This window comes from Oryx dammah, unplaced genomic scaffold (genome assembly GCF_014754425.2).
Source record: "Oryx dammah isolate SB20612 unplaced genomic scaffold, SCBI_Odam_1.1 HiC_scaffold_24, whole genome shotgun sequence".
In the NCBI taxonomy this organism is placed as follows: Eukaryota; Metazoa; Chordata; class Mammalia; order Artiodactyla; family Bovidae; genus Oryx; species Oryx dammah.
This window is the reverse complement of record NW_024070208.1, coordinates 11364444-11389180: the sequence shown is the minus strand read 5'-3', so window position 1 is coordinate 11389180 and position 24737 is coordinate 11364444. Positions and strand designations below refer to the sequence as shown.

Sequence of the window (24737 nt, the reverse complement as noted above, 5' to 3'; positions counted from 1 at the left end):
CTCTGAGCCATTTGCTATCATCTTTGTTTGCATATTGCTGGTTTAGTCAGCTTTTGAGTAAGCAGAAGCTGTATTTACTTCTGGTATGCTCTGTGTGAAAAATTTAATGAAACTTTTGCCTTTTTTTCTTTTTATTGAGTTTTTAAGGCTGGTGACCCACAGAGAAAAATCAAGGGGCACACAAATGAGTAAATCATTAAGATTTCATTTATTAAAGTAGAAGAATTTAGTATATTAAAATTAAGACACCATTACGATTTAAATAAAGATAAGTACGAATCATTTTCGTATTATGTGGGGTTTCTTGTTATGTGGAGAAGACTGAAGTGGGGCTTCAAGGAGAGGGAGGGAAAACAAAAAAAAAAAACATAGAAGCAAAGGCAAACCAGTATGACTTACTGTGTAGTCCCCTTCCCACCCTTTTCCTTTCATAAAGTTGAATAGAAGTTAAAGTGAGTCATCAGAATTAAACTTAGAATGACCAGTTTGAAGAACTTCGCATTAAAAGATTGAAGATTATTCAGCTGCCTCACTTTCAAAGTTGAGACCGTGGCCCAGAGAGGTCTTGTGACTTGCTCAAGGTTAGGTCATGCTGGACTGCAGGCCTTCCAGTCTGAAGCTGCTCAGTTGAGCCCCCACCAACAAGTGAAGCTTTGTTTGAAATGGTCTGTGTTGCCTCAAGAGTGAATAAAATCTTACATTAAGTTCCTTGGTGATGATTTTGGTGATAAGGTATGGCCAAATGAGTTAACTAATGATTTTGAAAATTTGTTCAGACTAGTTTCTTTTTTCATCAGAGAGAAGACGAGGCATTTGTTTAATTTCTACAGCAGCTTTTTTCTCACTATTAGAATTTTTTCATAGTTGAAGCTTTGTGACATTACCTGTTTAAGATGGGGCTAAGGAAGATGGAGATTTGCTTTGAACTCCTAGATACGAAGGCAGATTTATGTCCACTTTAGTCTTACCTCATCTTCTGTTTCATATGATGCCTTGTTCTATTAAAGTGTGTGTAAAACTGCATATGTTTGCAAAACCTGGAGGTCTTTAAACTCTAACATAAGTATAATCTTGAATTTAACTTTCCCATAAGTAATAATCTCATTCCATTTGTTGTACCTTCTTCTTTGAAAGTTTACTTCACATACCGGGCACTTGATTGTTAGAACTGTTTGGGGAATACAGAATCTTTGTCTGTTAACTTTTTGATATGTTTTATTGTGGTGGTTGAAATTTACCTTAGATCTGCCTTTCTTTAGGTCTGAAATCCGGATTTTTAAATTGCTTTTCATATGACTGTGGAATCTCTTAAATTTCTGAGTCCCCTAACCTAATTCAGTGTCAATTTTTCCACAATGTGGTGGTCATCATTATCCTAAACAATAAACAGGGCACACAAGTCTACAAAATCTGGGCTCTAGTCTCACAAACTTAGAGTCTTACCGAGAAAATAGGGTGTGGTGACATAGGTGAAATAAATAAAGAATGAAACAAAACCACAGAGTTACTAAATTTTGGTTCAGATTGCTTGCCTAGAGGTGAAAGGTGACCGAGTCTTAAAATGAGCATGAAAGGTCTGTGAGTCTTGAGGAATATTGAAGAATGAGTAGCATTTCTTTGTGCAGGTTTGGAAGAGTATCTTCAATGAGAGTAAGAATGTATACGAGAAACAAATATAGCATATTAACACATATATATGGAATCTAGAAAAACGGAATTGATGAAACTATTTGCAGAGAGGAAATGGAGACCCCGATGTAGAGAATGGACTTGCGGACACAGCGGGGGAGGGAGAGAGTGGGGAGATGGAGAGTGGCGTCAGCACACGCACACTTTGGGTGTCAGGTGGAGAGCTGGTGAGAAGGCGCCGTGTAGCGCAGGGAGCCTGGCGCTCTGCCGGCCTGGAGGGATGGGATGGGGTGGAGGAGGCTGGGAGGAGGGGATGTGTGGGTAATTGCGGCTGTATAATTATACAATAATTCGCATTATTGTATGGCAGAAACCAACACACTAAATCAACATTAAACCAAACATTTAAAAAACCAAAATTTAAAAAAAGAATAAGAATGCAAATTCTTAGAGAGCAGAGGTGTTGTATTCTGTTTCTCCATCTTTTTCAGCCTTTGACAGAGGCACAAGTGTACAAGCCGTTACTATTACATTTGCTCATTAAACTCTTGCTACTCGGTTAGGCAGGTCCTGCTATAGTGGTGAAGTGAAGTCGCCCAGTCGTGTCCGACTCTTTGCGACCCCATGGACTGTAGCCCACCGGGCTCCTCCATCCATGGGATTTTCCAGGCAAGAGTACTGGAGTGGGGTGCCATTGCCTTCTCCAAACTCTGCTATAGTGGTAGCAGACCTTTAAAGGACATGTGGCCCTTAGCTTAATCTCTGATGCATACACATTGTAACCACAGAAATAATTAACACCTGCCTGGTAATATGCTACATTTAAAGTAGTAATTTTTGACCTTTGTTGTAACAGAGAATCACCTGGTTTCAACTTAGAGATTTTGGTTTATTAGGCCCGGGGGTTTGGCTTATCCATCTGCAATTTTAATAAGTACCCTAGATGACTTTCTCAGAAAGAGAGTTTGCAGGTTTAAGAGCTGTGAAGAGTGATTAATCAGTTACTTAGCATTTTAATGTCTGAATTTTTAAGGAACAGTGGCATTTGGAAACCCACAGGCTCTAGTAAGTATTAATAAGAAAAATGACTAGGACTGACTGAGCCTCCGCTCCCTGCCCAGCGCTCCCTTTCTCCATTGCTTTTCTGCTGGGCTCTCTCCTTCAGCGCTGCGGCTCTTCCTGTGTCCTTTTCTCTAATTCTGCTTTTCTTCCTCCGGCTGTCCACTCACAGCCGTCTTGACCACGTTATATAATGAATCTAATTATTTTTGTTTTTCAGTTTAATTAGCCTCTCTATCTCTCAGTGAACCATCACTCTCCCAATGTTAGTATTTTTTTTTTCAGTTCCCTTTGGTGCCTCATGGTAGCTCTCCATTCCCTTTTCCTTGGGGTAGGGGGAAAAAAAAAAAGGTCCCTTCCTGATGTGGGGTAACATTTACAGTCTTTGAAAACTCTTCTTTCCTCAGAGACACTGTTATTATTTGTTATTGTTTGAGTCTGGGAGGGAGTAACTTTTTTTTTTTTTTTTTTGCCATGTAATTCTTGAATATGGTTTTGAAATGTCTTTGGACATTTGACTGCATAATGGATTGCATATTTGTAGGCTTTGCATGACATATTGTCTAGACTGCAGATTCTTAAATGAGAAGAAGAGTCCCATCAGTTGAGTGGTCTGAATGTAATTTTGCCTCCATCAGTTGGTCAGAATATTTTGCTCCTTTGCTTAGAAGCTGCTTCCTTTAAATGGTAAGGATTAAATTCGTAATATCATTGAGTCACCTAATTGATTTGGGCAGTTTTCAACTCTGGGAGCAATCTTTCTCCCATTAGTAAAGAGGAACTCCTAATGGGAAAGTTATTTGTTGCCTCTATCTTTGTGTCTTGTCAGTTGATCTGTGAACTAGAGTAAAAGTGGCTGTTGATCTATACTATAAATGTATAGGAATCCACCCTTTTTGAAAAAAATAGTTCCTGTGCAGTTTGCTTTGTTGGTAGAGGGGATAAATTTGGCAGCTGAGCTTTGGTTGTATAAATTTCTGTGAAGAAACATTTTTTATTCCTTCTCTTCCAGTAATAAGTATCTGAATTAATAACCCCACTGTCATCATCAGAAAACTCTTCCTAAACTTGTCTTTTCACCTTCGTTCACTTACCCCATTGGAATTCAGAGGCCTTTTCATTTGCCTGTTAATGCTGCGTGGCAAGGTATCAGGGGCTTCCCAGGTGGTGCTAGTGGTAAAGAACCCACCTGCCAATGCAGGAGACATAAAGACGCAGGTTCTATCCTGGGTCAGGAAGATCCCCTGGAAGAGGGCATGGCACCCACTCTAGTATTCTTGCCTGGAGAATCCCATGGATAGAGGAGCCTGGTGGGCTAAATCCATTGGGTCGCAGAGTTGGACATGACTGAAGCAAATTAGCATAGCATAACAAGATAGCAGCTCTTTTTTGTCTCCATATTTTGTAGCTTGAGATTGATTGCTAGCATCAAAAAAAAAAAAAAAGCACAAGTGTAAACAATATGAATGCCTTCTAGAGTTATGAAGATTGATTTAATAATTTTTATATTAAAAAGCTATCAAAGTGTTGCACATTGTTAAAAATCTAATAAAAAGCCTTTAGTGAAAAGCAGCCTCTATCCTCTACCCCTTCCCCATCTCAGTCCTGCTGCCTAGAGGCAGCCACTTATACAAGTTTTTGATTTCTTGATTTTTCAAATTTGTATTTTCTTGGATCTATCTTTTCCCTATCTTTTAACCTATAGAATAGAAGTTCTTCAAAGGTAGCAGGAACCAGTGTGACTTTAAGTGATGTCAAGTCACATAGAGGTCATAATCTATGTGGTAGGTGCTCAATAATACAGTGGTCATTGTATTTGTGCAGAGTTGTATGGTATGGTTTTAGAAATTAAATGAAAGAAAATTGGTTATTTTCTGTGTTTTAGAAAACAGTCCTGTAAACACTGAAACTAGAAGATTTTATAATAAAACAATAAAAATGAGCTGTTGATTTACTGTTAGTTTGTGTGCATCTTATTTTTTGTATCAAAATACTAAATGGAACCTGTGTGTTGTAGTAAAGCAATTCATTATCCTTTTTTCTTTAAAACTATGAAATGTGAGTGTAGGATAATGTATAAAACATATACAGTTTAAATGTTATTACATAGTGTTTACCCATGTCACAACAGCCTAGGCTAAGAAATAGAGCATGTTTATTAAGATAAAAATCCCCAACTCTACCCATGTTTGTTTTTCCTTAAAAATAACTATTATTCTGGGTTTTGTGATAACCCTTTCTTTATAGTTTTACCCCTTTGGATTTTACTGAAATGGATCATACCATCTATACTCTGTAGTGACTTGTTTCTTTCATTTAACTCTATGAGATTTATCTTAATTAATTTTAATTGCAGTATAGTACTGCATTGTCTATCTGTACTGGAATGTACTTACCATCTTGTTGATGGTGGTAGATTATGTCCAGTTTGGGAACACTCTTGATGTAATTCTTGGAACATATGTGCAAGAGTTCTTTATTATATCATCACACTGAGGGATATGAAGCATTTACAAAGTGTATGGGGAGAATGCAAATTAAAGATAGTCTAGAGTTTCTCCTTCTTGCCCACTCAGCCTCTTGTCATGGTGGTTTGCCCTGGGGACTCAAACCTCCCAGCCTGTGCTCGCTCAGTTGCTTCAGTCGTGTCCAACTCTTTGCGACCCCGTGGACAGAGCCTGCCAGGCCACTCTGTCCATGGGATTTCCCAGGCAAGAATACCAGAGAATACCCCTTCTCCAGAGGATCTTCCTGACCCAGGGATTGAACCTGAGTCTCCTGTGTCTCCTGCATTGTAAGCCACCAGGGAAGCGAGGACCCTAAACAAGTGGGCAGGTGATGTCTTTAGAATAAGTTGTGGACATTAGTACATTTGACCACTGAACACTCAGCAGTTTAGCATGCCTCCCATTTATTAAGTAGAGTTTATTTCAAACAATTTTGAGTAAAAATTTTGTGATAGATACATTAAAAATCCCTATTACGTACATAAAAACAGTACTATCATTGATACATATGAAGTAAAGTTATAAAAATGTAGGCAGTTGGGCAACAGCGATTTTAGAATGGCCAGAAGAGATTGGAGAGGGATATATGCGTATTTATATTGGACTTTTTTATTCTTAAGACTCTGAAACAAATTATGGGGAAATGTTACTATAAAGCTGGATGATGGGCATGTCATTGTATTCTTTCTTTGGTTGAACTACTTCATAGTAAATTGTGCTCTGTTAGGGGTAGATTAGTTTCCCTCCACATTTATGTGTAACTGAGAAATAGTGTTTAATTTGATGAGGACCAGAAGTTGATTTTTTAAAAAGAAGTGGTGAGTAAACCCTGCATCAGTTTAAAAAATCATCATTTCAGTGAAGGAGATGAGCTAGATTCAGAATTAAGGTTTAACATATCTGTCCCCTATAACTAACAAGATGGCTCTAGGCATACTTCTGATGAGTACATGATAATTTCCAGTTGACATCCATTAACCAGTTGGAGATAATGGTTTGTTAGAAATAATTTAGCCTTTAGAATCATCACTTTCAAATATTTTTCAAAATTGCATTTTAGAACAAAGATTCTTAAAACATAATTGATACAGTGTTAATTGACATTGATAAACTTTTTTTCCCCCCAAACTTTAAACTTTTTATTTTGTATTGGGGTATAACCAATATACTGATAAACTTTTAACTAGCAAATACCTTGAATTAGATTTTTACATCTAACCAGATTTGTTGCCATAATTAGTGTTTCGTCTTACTTCCTGATATGTGTTTCATCTTGTTTCCTTAAAATTCTTACTTATAATGATAGTAATTCTTGCATCTTTAGTTATAAACTTGATATGGAATCTTTATGTAAGATTTCCAAAATTCAATAATGTAAATGTGGGAGTTGCTATAAAAAGTGACACATGGACCTTCCTTTCATAGTCATCCCCTGGCACGCGCTCTCTCTTTTTTTAATTGGGAATGAAAACACAGTGGTTTATTATCAAAGAAATGCAAGCCTTGAGTAAACACAACTTTGCATATGTGTGCATGGGGCGGGGTGGGGGAGAAAGAAATCAAAGTTTTCATTAAGTTCTCAAAATATCAAATTGCCCTGGCTCTCTTTTTTGAGCTGTTTTCCACGGTGTCTCTATTTGTAGTAGTAGGAACACAGAGGAACAAATGGAAGTAGAAGTCACAGGATTTATGTAATTGGAAAGGTTCTCATAAGTCATGCAATTCAGGGGTCTCCTGGATTTTTTTCATTATATTACTTTTCCTCCTATATAATTTACCGATTCATTCAACAATTGTTTATTGCCTGTAGTATTCTTGATGCTGGGGCATACAGCAGCCAGAGGTTTTCTTACTGTAGTTTAGAACATAGCCATACTGAGGGAACCAATGCAGTGTTGGTGGTGGTATGTAGACTGTACCTTTCACGCAAGTTAGAAAGAGACTGCTGGGGTTAGACCCCTGAACTTCTTGTTAAGATCTCTGCCCATGACATTCTTAAGGTGAGCTACCTTTGTTCTGCAGAAGGTCAGAACATGTTGTGAGAGGCATCATTGAAGATGGGCTGCTTTGTGTATCTAAGATATTTCTCTTTGTTATAGTGGAAGCCAAATAATCATGACTTATCTTTCTTTGGTAATAATATTTTTCTAAGCACTAAGTCCTCACGAATGTTTAAAATTCCTTTCCAAGTAACCTTTGTATTTATTTCAGAATTTTATGTCTTAAAGAAGCTTGCTAAAGTATGCTGGAAGAATATATACAGTATTATACTATTTATATAAGGTTTAACATATACCACACAAAACACACATATATATTAAAGCATGAAGAAGAAAAATGTGAAGATTTTAGATTTAAATTAGAATTAATCAGAATTAAAGTTATATGTGTTTTAGTTTCAGAGACAGTTAAGACAATTTGTATTTAGAAACAGAAGATTTGTGTAAGTTATTTGTTTATTCAGAATACTTTATGGTATGAACTGTTAAAACTGGGTGTTATATTTGATCCTTTTGTCTATGGACCAGAGACAGATATGTGGTTTTTATGGGATAGTTTATAACCTGTTAGTCTTAGAAATAAACTGAAAGGAAGATGTACTGTTCATCTGCACTTGGTAGAATAGAACAGTTGCCTGCCTTTGTTAGCAAATGATTATCAAGAAGGTGGTCCACACTAGGTTCTCTGCAGACGTCCTGAGACTTTTCTCACCATTTAGAGTGGTTCCAGGGCGTCCCAGGTGGCATAGCGGTAAAGAATCTTCCTGCCGGTGCAGGAGACGCAGGTTTGATCTCTTCATCCGGGAAGATCCTCTGGAATAGGAAATGGCACCCCTTCCAGTATCGTTGCCTTGGAAATCCTACGGACAGAGGAGCCTGCGCGGCTACAGTCCACGGGGTGGCAGAGAGTTGGATGTGACTGAGCACCCTCACACGGGGTGGTTTGACAGAGCATCAGAGCCACAGGCTGTGGGAAGGGAGCTGACGTGTAAGGAAAAGGACACTTCCCTTAAGGCTCAGGGAGTATGTATTCCCTAGACACTGGGGACAGCTGAGGGCAATATACTCACAAGGAAGAGCAGAGATATACTACAGATATGCTGGGAAGGCACTAGACTCTTACACTGTTGAAAAGTATACATTAGCTATTTTCATTGAAAAATACTGAATAGAAACGCAGTTGTTATCCGGGGTACTCATTTTAAGAAACGTTACTTACTTTAGGAGCATGGTGCCATGCTTAGAGTTGATTTTTTATGCGTATGTTAAATTCTCTTAAAGAAAAAACCCACAGATGAGCTTACTTGCAGTAAAATATTGAGTCACTGGGGACACTGACCTAAAGACAAACAACACTATTGCCTGGTGAAATTGTGGTTGCAGTAGCTTAGGTGAGAATTGACCATTATGAATGGAAAAGATGACTGTATTGTAGGTTTTTATGGAATATGAGACAAGTGAGTGATGAATTGAGGTGACTCTTAGGAATTATTCATTGGGGAGGCAGCTAGGCCTGATGAAAAGTGAACTTCTCTGTTTTAGTTGTAATTAATTGAAAGCTTGCTTAAAATGACTTACTTAAAACAGCAAGACTTGACCTATTAGGAATGGAGTTCTGTTTGGTTTGTTTATAGTTGATGGGTGAACATATGTGAATAAATGATGTGAGCCAAGTTTTGGGTATTCTGAGAAGAGAACCAGGGGATAGAGATCGTGTGATTGGCAGGGGCAACACGAATGGTGATCTGGAAAAAGTGCTTACCAGAAGCCACGGCAAAAATGGCCGGAGATCCAAGAGGCAAGGTATCCGTACTGCTGTTTTGAGTTGCCTGTTGGAAGGATTTTTGTTTCCGTTTTGAGTGGTGGTTATCTTTTATGAGAGGTAAAAGCTGAATGGGAAGGTCTTCTATCTGTGTGGTCAAATGTTAGTTATCTAACCGGTTGGGTAAAATAGTTTGAGGGCTGTTCTGTTGTTCAGACATTTCATTTTGTAGTCTGTCATTGTGATTTTCAAGTCTTAATTTGTAAGGTGTTTCCTCCTAAAAATACTTCTCGAGAAAACTATTAATAATGAGTCTTCATGTGTGAAATGAACTTAGATCCCCACCTCAGAATACCTTTTTATTTGTTCTGTTTTCATAAATAGGCTTCACCAATTACATCTTTATGCTTCTGGCACCAGGCTTTGATACATTTTCACATAGACTATTGGACTATTTATAAAACAAGACATAAAGATGTAGCAGAGAAGGCAGGAAGTACTTGATGTTTGTATGTCATATCTTGTTCTCTGCTTCCTGTCAGTTAAACCACGATGAGAGGAACAGAGACACAGATGTAGAGTTGCTGCTCTAATTTCCCATTAGGGGGACACGTTAAGTATACAAAGCTTGTTTCATTAAACTTTTGTCACTTGTCAATTCTAGGCATATCACAGGCTTGTTTTGTGTTATATGGGTTGTATGGATCACAGAGAAAATATGAAAATGTGTTTACTTTTTGTGAAATGTTTGTAGGTCATAAAAAACTGGCCTTCAATATGAAATGATAAGCTAGTATGTTGGACTCAAATTTTGATATGCGTTCTTTTTTTTTTTTTTTTTTTTTTTTGTATTTTGGTGTATCAGTAGTCTTTAAAACTTTCAGAGCACTTGGTGGTTTACAAAGTAAAATCTTAGTAGGTACAGCTTTTAAGAGGATGAAAGAAAGGTCACAGAGGTTGACTTACCCAAGGAAATAAAGTGATTAAATGGCAGTACTAGGATTTGAACACAGGTCTTCTGATGGCAGATCCTGTGCGCTTTTAGGAAAAAGTTTGTTTTCATTAAATTCCCATTTCATCTTTATTCAGTGACTTAAGCTTTTAGGTTTACCGTAGTTCCTTCTATCTGGAATGTCCCCCCAGCAAATAATTACTGAATAACATGGGAAAATGAGTTTTGTGTCTAACCCTGCTGCATCTCTGGTCTCAGCTGATAGATGGATTGCCCCTAGTGTCTTAGCTACTGGTCTCTTTCCGGTGCACCCTTACTCACCGGTGTGTAGCAGGTAGGTCCCTCGTGAGTCCTTGTGAAATAAATAAAAGAATGGAGATAGTACTAATATGACTTCTGAAGGCTACCTGGTATACAGGAGAAGACAATACAGGGAAAAGGTACTCTTCTCCTTGAAGTGTTTATATTTGTGAAGGGAATGGTTTAAAAAAAAACAAACAACAAACTCCCCAGTAAACCTTTTGTCAGTCGATCAGTCATGTCTGACTCTTTGCGACCCCAGCTCACCAGACTCCTGTGGCCATGGGGATTCTCCAGGCAAGAACACTGGAGTGGGTTGCCATGCCCTTCTATATAAGCCTTTTAGTTGTTGTTAAATTTCAGTTAACTCAAAAGTCAAATTAAAAATTAAAGGGAAATAGTGGCCTTGAGGTTGGCCTGTAAGAAGTTGGCCATTGGATTTAGCTGTATCTATTTTCACCTCAAGTTTTCCCTTCCCCTCTCCTTATGAAAAGTAAGAAGTTACCCCACAGCTCTTCCTGTCCACTTAGAGAGGTCACATTTTCTGTGTCCGGTTGTCAGGGGTTTGGAGGTAGCTGGGAGTTAGATGTGAAGGAGAGGGGCAGGGCTTCTGTTTATGGGTTGTAAGACAGCCATATTGCCTGACAATCCCACATTTTTAAAGCAGAATTTTTTGAGGGGGATCATCAAGAGCACTAGATTAGAAACCCTATGAAGACAGAAATAGTCTGTTTTTTCTTGTATTCCTGCGACCTCGAATAGAGTCTGACATGTTGTAGGTACTCAGGGGATATTTGTTGAATGGATGAGTGAATGAGTGTGAGCTGAGGTCAGACACGTACTCAAACTGTCTCTGAGCATCTTGAATATTTCTTTGACAAATATTGTTCATGACCATCTGGGTGAGATGTGGGGGTTTGGTGGTGATCTTAATAAAGTCCTTGCCCTTATGTGGTTGGTCTCTGAAGCCATGGTTGTTACCGACATGACGATTAAATGACAGATACAGCCAAGTACTTTAATATGAAGCCTGCCCCCTGCAGCTATTATTTTCTTCTTACTTTTTTTTTTCTAATTTGTTATTATTATATTATCCCTTTCTCAATTCCTTGAGGATAAGTATCATGGTTTTTTGTCTGTACAGCAATGTCAGTGGTTGTAAAGATGTTTAAGAATTAAGTAGTATGTATATGTCAGGCTCCTAGGTGGCCCAAGTGGTAAAGAACCTGCCTGCCAGTGCAGGAAATGTAAGAGATGTGGGTTTGATCCCTGGGTAGGGAAGATACCCTGTAGGAGGGCATGGCAACCCACTCGAGTATTCTTACCTGGAGAAGCCCATGGGCAGAGGAGCTTGGTGGGCTACAGTCCATAGTGTTTCAAAGAATCGAACTTGAATGAAGCCACTTAGCACGCGTGGTATGATATGTCTTGTTTTGTAAATTGTAAAGCATTTGTTAGGCACTAGATATTACCAAGAAATTATAATCTAATGGACCTTATTGTGCTGTTGTAAAATTTCTAAGTGTGTCTTCATGCTAAAAGTATTTTTTAAAATCTAGTAAGTTCCCACTACATCTACTAAAGCAGCTTTGAATTCTTGAACTTCTGAAGAGTCAAGCAAAGCCACAAAGCAGAAAATACATCTAATAAAGAGCCAAGTTTAATGCAAATAGACATTTTTACAGGAACTTTTTTCTTCTAAACATTGCCCTGGAAGAAAGTAAAGATTCATTGAAAGTTGGTGCTAGACGTCTCTATTAAATGACTAAGAAACTTTCATAAGTCATGGATGTCATATCCTTTCTCACTGAATAACTGAATCAGCATCATCTTTTCAAGATATTTAATACTATAAACAGCAATATCCAGTCATCCATAGATGCAGTGAGTTCATATATTTCAAAGTTTCTGTAGTGTCCAAATGGATATAGGACAGTTTTGAGGTTCAGTTGAAAAAGAAAAGTTGTATGGTAATGAGTCATATCTTTTTAAAAATCTAATTTTCCTATTTCTGCCTTCTTTTAATCCTTAGGCAAAGAATAAAAACTTGATGTAAACTAGTGAAGTAATTTTTGCTTGCTTTAGATAATTTTCCTATACCCTGGGTGATTTATAAACCATTGTGGAGAATCTCTGTTCTACGTAATTAATGAAGAATTTAAGGAGGATAGTATACACATCAGTGGCTAGAAGTTATTAATACCAGTGTAGCAGTCAAGCTATGGGATGTTTGTTTAAACTGTCCTCATCATTTTTAGACGGTAGTTACCCGACCCCCTTGCTTTGGGCTTCGTAATCTTGGGGACCACACAGTGTTGCTGTAACCGGATTTGAAAACCTCCAGGAACTTTCCACGTCTTCTTTCCAAATCAAGCCTGCATCCCACTGCCTGACTTTCAAGACTCTCCATAATTTGGTTTTGCTTTGGTTCACATTTTCTCCTGTTTGCCGTTGTCAGCTCTTAGCTCTGGTCAGTCTGTTAACTGTCTCCAAACTTACTTGGTCATTGGGTTCTGTTTATTCATTCATTCATTCATTTTTGTTTTGGGTATGCTGTCTTCGCTGCTGCTGGGGCTTTTTCTTCTCTGGTTGCAGCGAGCAGGGACCGCTCTCCCGCTGCGGTGTGGTGGCCCCTCTTGGAGCGTGCGCTCTCGAGTATGAGGCTCAGGAGCTGTAGCGGTTGGGCTCCGTGGCTGGAGGACGGCTCTGCAGGGGTGCCGCGTGGGCACAGCTGCTCCTCAGCGCGGCTCGGGGGATCCTCCCCGGTCAAGGATCCAACCTGTGTTTCCTTCGTTGGTTGGTGGATGCTCCACCACTGGGCCACCAGGGATGCCCACCTTGGTCGGTTTTAATTCTCTTTACTCCTTTGTGTCTCAGCCTTCACACAGACGCACGTCCATGCACATGTGCACGCGTGTACACATGTATGCCTGCCTAAGGAAACGTGTGCACACACACTGTACTTGGCTATCTTTCCCTTTCCGTACACTCTCTCCACATCCTGCCTCACTTGAAGGCTGAGTTAGGTCCTTCACTGTCTAAAGTGTTTCCTTGACCCATTTGACCGTCCTTTCTTTGGAAATGCTGCAGTATTGACCAGCTTTATTAATGTTTAATTAAATACTGACTTTCAGTGTTCAGTTATTTTCTCTCTTGGTCTTGTTTCCTGAACTAGATTGTAAGCTCCATAGAAAGCAGCCCATGCATTATCTCTTTGTCTTTCTCACAGTGCTGAGTTTAGGAGAAGTTCACTAAATATCATCAGTTTTTTTTTTTTTTTTTTTAACTGCCAAGTTGATCAGCAGAGAGCATGGTTTCTTGTGAAAATGGATGTTGTAAGAAGGCCTAAAAATTGAACTGTTATGTATTATAATTTTTTTTTTCCCTACACTGCATGGCTTGTGGGATCCTAGTTCCCTGACCAGGGATCGAATCCATGCCCTCAGCAGTGAAAAGCATGGAGTCCTAACCACTGGACTGCCAGAGAATTCCCTGTGTTACAAATCTTTATATAAACTGTGAATAGTATTTAAAGTTTGCTTCAATCTGAGATTTGTGCAATAGGAAAATATAAAGTTACGTATGTAATTTATACTCAGCCCATGCCCTTCCACTGTCTGATTTCTCATCTTGTGGTTTTGCTGCTTCCAGTTTTTTTGGTGTCCTTGAGTTTACCATCTTAGGCACGAGCCAGGTCATTATGAGGATGGTTGTAGAAAGAATCCCATTTTAAGGATCCTGACACGGAGCACCAGGATCGTTTGCTTATAGCCAAACTTATTGAAAATAGATTTTTATTGTTCCAAGAAGAAAGGGGTACGTCTTGAAATTGGAGATCTCACGCATAGTGACCAGGAAGTGTTGTGCATGAGGATGAGTCCGTCAGACTTGCTGGTGACTTGGGGAAAGGTGAACGTGCTTTGCTTCTCGAGAGTTTATGTCCTTGACTCGGGTCCCAGTGTGACTTGGGAGGGGCCCCTAAAATGCCACAGGTATAAAAGGCTATGATCACTCGAGAAGATGTGGAAAGCTCTGAGCTGGGCCAGCAAGCCTGGGACAGGGTGGGACGTCTGGGCGCTGGGGGACTGGAGCAGGACGGACTCTGGCTTCCGCACTTCAGGGGTGGGCAGCGGGCCAAGAGGGGCTGTGAAACGCAGAGATGCCAGTGTGCTTGTTTCTGAGATGGGAATGAAGAGTCGTGATGCTGTGACCTGGGGGTCCTTTTACACTTGGTCCGTGAGCGGTTCCCACTCACTCTTCTGTGTGGGCGTTCAGATGTCCTGCTTTGTGCGTCTGATGGCTACAGTTTCTCGTACCTTTTGGGGGATCATGAAGAGCTGCTTCAGCCTTGTTAATGGACTTCAAGTTTTTCTTACAGGCAGTGGAAGCCACTGATGAGTTTTTTAAAATTGAAGTATAGTTGATTTACAGTGTTATGTTGATTACCTTTAAGTAGAGAAGTCGGTTGGTTCTCTTTTCATTTTTGGTGAATTATTCCTACTGCAGGGTGAAGAGCTGCAAGGGGACTAGACTAAAGGTAGTGAGGACCCCTCAGTTGAACACATGGAGCAGCTGTGACCTAGTAATGCACTCTGTGGCCATTAAGCTTTCTTTGTGACCTTCGATTTTGTTTCCAGCTGATGGTGTATCTCTTCCTTAAGAGTGAAAACTTCTTAGGACAAACTAACAGTCTCTTCTAGGAGAATATTGCGCATTGTGGGAGTTGGAGGTGGGGGGAGGCGTGTCCTTAGCAAGATGTCCTGTGGGCTTTTCAGCAGTATCCCTGGCCTTTTCCCCTTCACTCCGGGCCAGAAAGAAACAGTGTTCTGGATGGGAAAGTGCTGTCTTCTGGAATGGGGGACCCGCTGCTCTAGAGCATGTCTGTTTTAAGAAGATGAAAATGTTAAACAGGAGTCTAAACAACCACATAAATGAAACAGCTTCCTTGCAAGCTGTTTCTTGTTTGTTATAGGAAGAAAATTGTTAACTGCCCGAACAGGTCTTGCTGATAAGCACATTTCAGCATATTTGTGTTCCCAAGCAGGTGTGTTTTCATCAGAGTTCAGATTTAGCTTGCTTGGAGGAAAGAAACTCCTTCATTCAGTTTATTTGCATAATAAAAGCATCAATTAATGACATTTTGACAATGATCACTTTCAGTCATTTGGAGAAAGTAAAACCTTTTTCATGACCCAGGATTAAAACAATACCTGATTACTGTTGAGTATTTCTCATTAGTTTTATTTTTTTCGCTTCGGTTTTAAATTTTCTTATTTTCAGAACAGGCTCAGAAAAAGGGTTAATCTTGAGACCACAGGTATGAACAAGTCTAGGTATGTGATCTGGTTTTGCAAGGTACTGTGACTGCTGCCTGAGTGTAACCTGACACCAGGTAGGCCCGAGTGGCCAATGGTGGGAAGTGGAGAACAATGTGAAAGAACTGGCCTTTCAGGTCTGGGTAAGTGAGCAATTGCAGCCTGCCCTCCAAGTCCTGGAGCTGTCCTGGGGTGTCAGTGAAAAGGCCAAGCACAGAGAAGTCAGCCTGTTTCCTTGAGCATATTGACTTTGTGGGTTGGGGGTTTTCTTCTTTTTTTTTTTTTTCATTTAATGTGGTTGAAGCTAAGGTGAGCTTATTCAGGTTTCTAAGGCATGCTTCAGTTCTGCAGATGTCATCAGAATACAGAAAACATCAATTTGGGTTTCATTCACATGGAAATAAAACTATGTTCTGGAAGAAGATCTAGGTACTTCACTTCCCCTGCCTCCCCTCACTTTCAATGAAAGATGCCTAAAGCTGGGGAGCTACTTAACAGATTATTGTTCAGTTGCTAAATCGCCTCCGACTCTGCAACCTGGTGGACTGTACCCTTTTACCTTTTTCTCTGTTTTCTTAAGTTCTTGAATATTTGAAGTAATTTAAATTTAAAGGTTGGAGTATAGGAACATTTTATCTTTGAATTCAGAGAACTGTGAATGTGGTAGGGAATGATTTGCTGCTCTTGTGATGTTCACTTGTATTTTTTCCTCCACTATCTTGTTTATGTCGCTCTGTCGTGTCTGGCTCTTTGTGCCTGCAGGGGCTCTATAGCCCTCCAGGCTCCTCTGTCCATGGAATTCTCCAGGCAAGAATACTGGAGTGGTGACCATTCTCTTCTCCAGGGCATCTTCCTGATCCAGGGGTTGAATCTGGGTCCTTGGTTTAGAGAGGACTGTGCAATGAGATTTATTTTACAGTTGATGTCTTTTGTTTGTTTGTTTCCTCATTCAGTAGGAACTTAGAGACTACCCTTGCTTGGGGAAGTGTTAAGTCTGGTTACTTAACTGTAACTACATTTTGGTAAGTTTTAGTAATTTTTTCTCATCTATGGTATTTTAGTTATGATAGCAGTATTGTATTCAAAGAACTAGTAAGAAAAATGTCAGAGTTGAAAGTATTTTAATGACCTACTAAATTGTGGTAGCTTTATAAAAACGCTTAATAATGTTTCCTTTTCACTTTAGGCTGAATGAAGGTAAAGCAAAATAGCAGGATATGATAGAACTTGGGAAAGAACAACTAAAGTAAAATTGTAAGATTTAAAACAATAATAGATCTAGAAACTCCTCTGCTTCAGTTATTCAATGTAAAAATATTAAAAATGATTTTCCAGGTATCAAAGAGGTTGCACAGAATAGTATAGAAACTGGACTATACTATACAGATACTTTTCTACAGATACTATACAGATCTATTTCTGCTTTATTGACTCTGCCAAAGCCTTTGACTGTGTGGATCACAATAAACTGTGGAAAATTCTGAAAGAGATGGGAATACCAGACTACCTGACCTGCCTCTTGAGAAATCTGTATGCAGGTAGGAAGCAGGAGTTAGAACTGGACATGGAACAAGAGACTGGTTCCAAATAGGAAAAGGAGTACATCAAGGCTGTATGTTGTCACCCTGCTTATTTAACTTATATGCAGAGTACATCACGAAAAACGCTGGGCTGCATGAAGCACAAGCTGGAATCAAGATTGCAGGGAGAAATATCAATCACCTCAGGTATGCAGGTGACACCACCCTTATGACAGAAAGTGAAGAGGAACTAAAGAGCCTCTTGATAAAAGTGAAAGAGGAGAGTGAAAAAGTTGGCTTAAAGCTCAACATTCAGAAAAGTAAGATCATGGCTTCTGGTCCCATCACTTCATGGGAAATAGATGGGGAAACAGTGTCAGACTTTATTTTTCTGGGCTCCAGAATCACAGCAGATGGTGATTGCAGCCATGAAATTAAAAGACACTTACTCCTTGGAAGGAAAGTTATGACCAACTTAGACAGCATATTAAAAAGCAGAGACGTTACTTTGTCAACAAAGGTCCATCTAGTCAAGGCTATGGTTTTTCCAGTGGTCATGTATGGATGTGAGAGTTGGATTGTGAAGAAAGCTGAGTGCTGAAGAATTGATGCTTTTGAACTGTGGTGTTGGAGAAGACTCTTTGAGTTCCCTTGGACTGCAAGGAGATCCAACCAGTCCATTCTGAAGGAGATTGGTCCTGAGTGTTCATTGGAAGGACTGATGTTGAAGCTGAAACTCCAGTTATTTGGCCACCTGATGCGAAGAGCTGACTCATTTGAAAAGACCCTAATGCTGGGAAAGATTGAGGGCAGGAGGAGAAGGGGACGACAGAGGATTAGATGGTTAGATGATATCACCAACTCAATGGACGTGAGTTTGGGTAAACTCCGGGAGCTGGTGATGGACAGGGAGGTATGGCGTGCTGCTGTTCATGGGGTTGCAAAGAGTTGGACACGAAGGAGAGAATGAACTGAACTGATACAGATATTTGTGTAATAGATTTCTTACTTGTCCAGATACTTTGCTAATGAAAAATACTAATGAAGTTCTATTAATGCAGATAGAGAGGCCTGAATAGAGAATTGGGCGGGAATTGGAGAAAAGCAGAGAATTGTTGCTTTCTCTGCCATCAACTGTGTGTGACCTTGGACAAGTCAGACTGCTCTGGGCCCAAATTTTCTTAAATGTTCAGTGAATACATTTTCCTAGGTAATCCATACATTCTTTTCACCTAAAAGTGTGTGATTCCGTACTTTTTAGATTGAGAATAGACAGGTCTGTTGAAGATTATATAGAATTTATCTTGATACCACTGATTTCTTATTTTCATTTCCGCTGAGAGATAATAGAAAGCATTCTACCATACTCCAGAAAAATGGAAAAAGCCTAACTATGATCTGTTACATAAGAATCATTCCATTCCCTACAGTTTATGGACTTACTGCTTGCTTCTCATTTCTAACTTAAATAGCTTTTCTTCTCTCACTTTTCTCATTCTTTTTAAAAATCTTCATTGTATTTCTTCTAGTTTCATGGTTTTTCTAAACTATTATGATGAGTATGTCTATATGTTGAAAAAAGCGGTTTATTAGGTTTCCACTTCATATAAACACCCTTTGCATTCAGGTACTTGGCACCTGGAGTCACTACATAATTCCACTTCTTTAAATATTCCCAGCCTTGTGACCACACACATACAGTCTGAATGCTTTATTAGAGATAGTCATTCAAATTAAAAGTAGTCATTCAACCATCCATTGCTCTAAGCTGTTGTATTTTACCTTCTTTGGGCCAGAGCTGTCTAATCTAAAAACTTTTTGCTTTTTTGTTTAATTAGTTCCCTTTATCAGTTTTCAAGTTAAGCGTAATGAGTTGGTGGCCTAGTAACTTCCAAAGGGTAGCAGTAATTTTTTTTTAACTGATGAATTGATGGATTTATAGACTCTGTGTTTAAAGCCCCTTTGAAGGAAGCTTAGATTTGTATTCAATTAGGGATTAAGGAAGCAAATGTGAAAAAGTATTAAAAACTGATTTTGACTATCATATGTTTATTATACCTGAAATCTTTTATAATAAGTTATTCAAAAATTAACCACTGTTAATTATAGAGTTAGTTATAGTGGCCAGTATTGTGGCTGAGGGTTTTGTGTTTGCAGTCAGTAAATTTGTTTTGTTTGGATTAGGAGCATAATGGAACTCTGTCTTAAGGGAATCTTGCCAGACAGGGTGTGGTCCCAACCTTGAAGCAACTGGATTTATCAAATAGGTGCCAAATTTTTAGGCACTGAAATAGAAGTATACTTTTGTTGATATGGGGCTACGGTCTTGTTTGTTGCAGTCTAGCAAATAACTGTTAATGGAGCCTCCCAGGGAGTATGGACATGAGACTTAAGCACCTGTTACATTATCTCTTGCACTGTACTTAGATTATAGTGAAGCTAATCTTTTTATTGAGTAAAATTTATATGCCAGGCATTTCTGCACATACAGTTACATCTCACCTTCATAGAAAATCTAGATTTTGGTGGTAGTATAATCATTTTACAGAATGAGGAAACTGTGGCTTATAGCTGTTTTGCAGAAAGAAGGGACTGATCCTCTAAGTAAGTAACTTGTCCATAGTCACAGTGCAGAAGATTCAAACCCAAGTGGTCTAATACCAGAGCCCGTGTTCTTCTCTTTTGCTTGAGCTACTGCTTCACCTTAAATATGAAGCTTAGTTTGACGATAAGAGCTGAGGAACCTCACTGATGAGGTATTTCTCTGGCACAGCTCCTTGAAGAGTAAGAATACGGTCCTTCCCAACTTGAAAGAGATGAGAGCCAGCTCAGGGAATTTTCATTATTTGGTGGATTCCTAACTAGATGACCTCTCAAAACTGTGCAGATAAGTTAACTGTTTTTGTCTTTGTGCTGAATGCATTGTTTTCACTTTTTACTTATTATTTTATAAAGACTAACTGATGCTTTGAAAGTTATGGAATAACTTTAATCAATGGAATAACTTTAATTAATGGGAAAGTTATGGAATAACTTTAATTAATTGCTTGGTAGCGATTAATACTGCAGAGTGTTCCTGAATGTAATACATATAACTAATGGTTAGTAAATTCAACCGTGTTTAAAATTTACTGAAGACCTTATAATTTTGTTGAAGTAGATAAAAGGACCCTACTTTATCCTAAGAACCCATGTTTTTTCCATACTAGAGTAAATTTGAGGAATAAAAATGATAAGCTTAGTTTTGAATGTTTTAGACACATTAACTCTGATATGGACTTATCCAGTAGATAATCTAGTGAGTAGATTTAGGCATCTAGAGCTAAACAAGAGATGGAGATTTGTTTTTTCTAATTTGATACATGTGTTTACTTAGAAACCTGTGTCCTAGGGAATTCCCTGGTGGTTTAGTGGTTAGGACTGAGAGTTTCCACTGCACAGGACATGGGTTCCATCCCTGATCGTGAAGCTAAGATCCTACAAACTGCACAGAGCAGCCTAAATAAATGACTAAGAAGAAAAAAAAAATTAAAAAAGAAAGAAACTGTGTTCTAAGCTATTACAGCATGAAGGATTTGAGTAGATTTAAACACTGTGTACTTTAGTCATGGACAGAGTCCTAATTTAGGAGATGAAGGTTCTAGTTGTAATTCTGTTATGCTTTCAGATTGTGACACCTTGGGCACAGAGACTTAGTTCAGTCGTGAAAAATTGAATCATCGATCTAGGTGTCTCGTCTCATCTCTTACTAAAAAAATGTTAATACACTGAGACTGTTAATTTAAGTACATCTAATATGGGTGGGTAGACTTACAAGGTGGTGCTAGTAGTGAAGAATCTGCCTGCCAGTGCAGAAGACACAAGAGATGGGGTTTCAGTCCCTGGGCTGGGAAGATCGCCTGCAGTAGGAAATGGTAGCCCACTCCAGTATTCTTGCCTGAAGAATCCCATGGACAGAGGAGCTGTCCATAGGACAGTCTATAGGGTCGCAAAGAGTTGGACATGACTGAGCACGGCACAGCAATATGTATGGGGTAGTACCTCTGGATCGGGAATTAGAGAAACTCTTCCCAAGAACAACCTTGGTGCTGTAGGCTGTATACCTACTCAGAGAAAAGAAAGCGCGATGGGATAGAGTGAAAGAAGACGGGGGCGGGTCAGAGGCCTAATAAAGCCAATAAAAGAATGCAGGAGCTTTCCTTTACTTACACATTCTCAGTATGTGAACGAAAGTATAGAAATGAACAAAAGCTACTCACCAGAATAATGGTGGCTCTTTCTACCCTAACAAAGTCTTAGTGATCATGGGCGATCATTTCAGTTTTGGTTGACTACTGTTGGTTGCTAGTATGTACTGTAATTTGTAAATATGTTGATTGGTTATCCCTGTTTTTGAAATTAAAAAAATTTTTTAAAAAATAATAGCACTGTGGAAGTGCTTGTAAGAAAAAGTTAGTGATTGCAGTGGAAAAGAAAGTGAAACTTCACTTAGATGTGTTCACATTGGTCATTGGAAGAGTGTCACTTTTATATTTACAAATAAATGGATTTTGGATTAGTCTTTTGGAATCCAACCTTTTACAGAAAAAAACCACAACTTTTTAAATCAGGAAACATCCCTTGATTCATCTATGATAGATTGTAAACATATGATAGATTGATGACAGAAAACAGTTATCTGTCATCAATATCTATCTTTTATTATGGGCACATAGGTTTGGTAGTTACAGAAGAAATGTTAAAAACAGTGGTTACTTACCCAGAGAAGTTTTGCTCTAATTATCATGGTGCCTGGCACATTGCTCTGCAAATAATAGACACCGAAACATGTATTCAGTTGAATTAGGGGGACATAATTTTCAGGTGTGAGACAGTATACAGTTAGTGCTAATTTTGTGGCAGGGGCAATAAGTGTTGTATTTTTGAAGGGCCGTGTAGGTCAAGTCACGGAGGTTGGGAGGCTGTGAAAGAAATGGGCCTTGAGTTGTGCATTTTGAAGGGTGGAGAACATAGAAATGACTGCTGAGAAGTGGGAGAGGAATTTCAGGTATAGGTGCTACTAAAAGTTGAGAAGGGAGGCAAGAATGAATGTGGTTTGTGTGAACAACCTCGGAAGACAAGCCTAGTACAGAAGAGTTGGATGAGACTGTAAAGGAAACTGTTGTGTGTGCGTACTGTAGATCTGTCTGTCAGGGGCTTTTCCCACCTCGAGACTTGGCGCATTTCTCAAAACCTACCTGACGGAAGAGGGAGGGGGTTTATGTATACATAGCTCTTGATTCATGTTGCTGTACAGCAGAAACTGACCCAGCATTGTAAAGCGATTATACTCCAATTAAAAAATTTAAAAATGTCTGAATAGTAGTGCTAAAAATATCCCTCCAACGTTAGAGCTGAACACGTTATTAAAAGAAGTGGACTAGGTGAGTATGGGAAACCACTGGGTAAGAAGCTAGTGAGTAGAAATATCACCTGAATTGAATTGACTTCTTAACCGTTAAAGTGTTTTTTTTTTTTTTAATTTTCAATTTCCTGTTAGGGAAACCATAGTCATCCATGATAACCCCTAGAATCTGGAATATATAGGAAATAGACTAGTGAAATTAGGAAAATGAGTGTGTGATTTAGCTAGCACACACTGGCTGGTTTTCAGGGAAAGTGATTCGTGAGATCAGCTTCATTCCTGAACTTGTCTCTTTAAAATTAAAATTGTAGATAATGTTTCAAAGAACTAGATGTTATCTAATGTGATTATTTGTATATCTTTGTCTCTTTATGTCATATTTGTGGCCATAACCATATGATGCAGTGTGTAACAAACTTGTGACCAACTTTTAAATTAAATTTTCCTTTGACTTTTGTAATAGTAACTAAAAACAAAGCATGAAATAGACATCTTTGCAGGCACTTTGTAAAGCTCTTCTCTCTCCACTGTGAAATTGTTTTCACTCTTCAGTTGCGCTTCTGTTTTTCTATTGTAAAGTGCAGTTCTTTGCATGTTCTAATTTGCCATGACGTGGTCAAGTGCTGTTTCCTTCCTGTTGCTCGCAAGCCTGTGCTGGCGATAAGGGTACATTTCAGTGCGTTAAGAAGAAGCCACTGAAGACAGACTTAAGCATGGTAAAGCATTCTACTCACCAGAAACCTTTCCAGAGAACAGAAAGAGCGGGCTTTAATTTCTGCTTATTTTTAAAAGCTCTTAAAACAGTACTTGTTAAACTTTAAATGTATTAGACCGAATTTAAAGCCTAACAAGGATATTGTCTGAATGCTTATATCAGACCTAACGAGGATATTGTCTGAATGATTCTATTTAGGCAAAAGATATGTATTATGAAGTTACTCATGGAGTACCAATTCCTGTGTGTGTGGTTTGCTAAGTTAGTAGAAAGAAGTTGTTTATGTATCCTTTATTGCAATTACAAGAACCTAGTTATGGCTGGGTGGGACTTTTTAGTTTTTAATTAATAGTACTTTGTAGTTTAATAGGGAGTTGGAGGAAGGATGGCTTCATTTTCAGTAGTGAGAGGTGACATTTTCTTAGCAAGAATGAAATCTTAAAAGAAAATGCATATCTAGTTTAAAAAAAAATTCACTAGTCATGTTGCTTTTGTTTAAAAACATTAAAAAATACTTTGGAGACATTGCCATCTGTATTGACTGTTATATTCTAAATAATATGCTTGCTTTCTCATAACTAATTTACGCTTTATGTTTTTCAGGTCAAGAAGTTCCAGAGAAGAAAAATTTCAGAAAAATTGCCTCAGTTTAAGTAAAATCTCAGTGAAGCAAGAAAATTTGAAGTACCTTCCTTAAAGAAAACCTGGGCATACAGTAACTTCACAGGTCTAGCTGGGCTTATTTACACAGATTGGTCACTGGTCTCTGCTGCCTGGTACTTGAACCTGTTTGGAATTTTTCTCATGTGGATCTAAGGGGAATGCTTTATTATGGCTGCTGTGGTCCAACAGAACGACCTAGTATTTGAATTTGCTAGTAACATCATGGAGGATGAACAACAGGTATGAATGATGCTTAGAGAAAGTTGGATTTTAATAAAAGTATTATAATGATTTTTCTATTTGTCTCAAAATTACTTCCTTTAAAAGAGAGCAAGAGAAACTTTCTTAATATAAGCACTCATATCTAAAATGTGAAAGTAATGTGATTTTATGTGTTAAGTACTAGTTAATTCACTAAGAAAGAATTTTATCCTTAGCTTTGATGTGGTAACAAGGATATAGTACTTTGGAGGTTAGCTCGTTTTTTTGTAAAATGAGAACTTAACAGTAAATATCTTAAGTCATTGTTTCAAAATACTTTGAAAAGTTCTAGATGACATACTGACAAGACATGTATATTTTTCTTAGGACTGGTGATTGTAATACTTGCTTGCAAAAATACACAGTTTTAATGTATGTGGTTAGTTACGATTTCTAATATTGGACTGTTCCTTGGATGGAAAGATGTTAGCAGTCTCACCATCAGACATCATTTCAGTCCAAAGCATGTGACTCTGAGGAAGTTACTTAACTTCTCTAGATCCTGATTTCATCACCTGCTGAATGAGGGCATTGAAGGGGAGAATTTCTAAATTGGCTTTCTTTTGTTGAATTTATACAAGATGTGTGAGTTACTGTTTCTAGAATGAAAAAGATTCAAGACATAATGAGAAAAGGACTGAGTTAGTTCT

General features: G+C 38.6%; 1 protein-coding gene across 2 annotated transcripts in view; it reads left to right on the top strand.

The window, feature by feature from the left end:
* Nucleotides 1-24737, top strand: part of ELF1 (E74 like ETS transcription factor 1) — an 83232-nt gene that overhangs the window by 1413 nt on the left and 57082 nt on the right. The window contains exons 1-2 of one of the 2 annotated variants that reach the window (XM_040267167.1): nucleotides 22867-23164; nucleotides 23767-24066. In XM_040267167.1, the coding sequence (XP_040123101.1) occupies nucleotides 23995-24066 (72 nt within the window). In that variant the 5' untranslated portion in view covers nucleotides 22867-23164; nucleotides 23767-23994. Of the gene's footprint in view, nucleotides 1-22866; nucleotides 23165-23766; nucleotides 24067-24737 lie in introns of those variants that run through there. The other variant, XM_040267166.1, reaches the window with a different exon arrangement.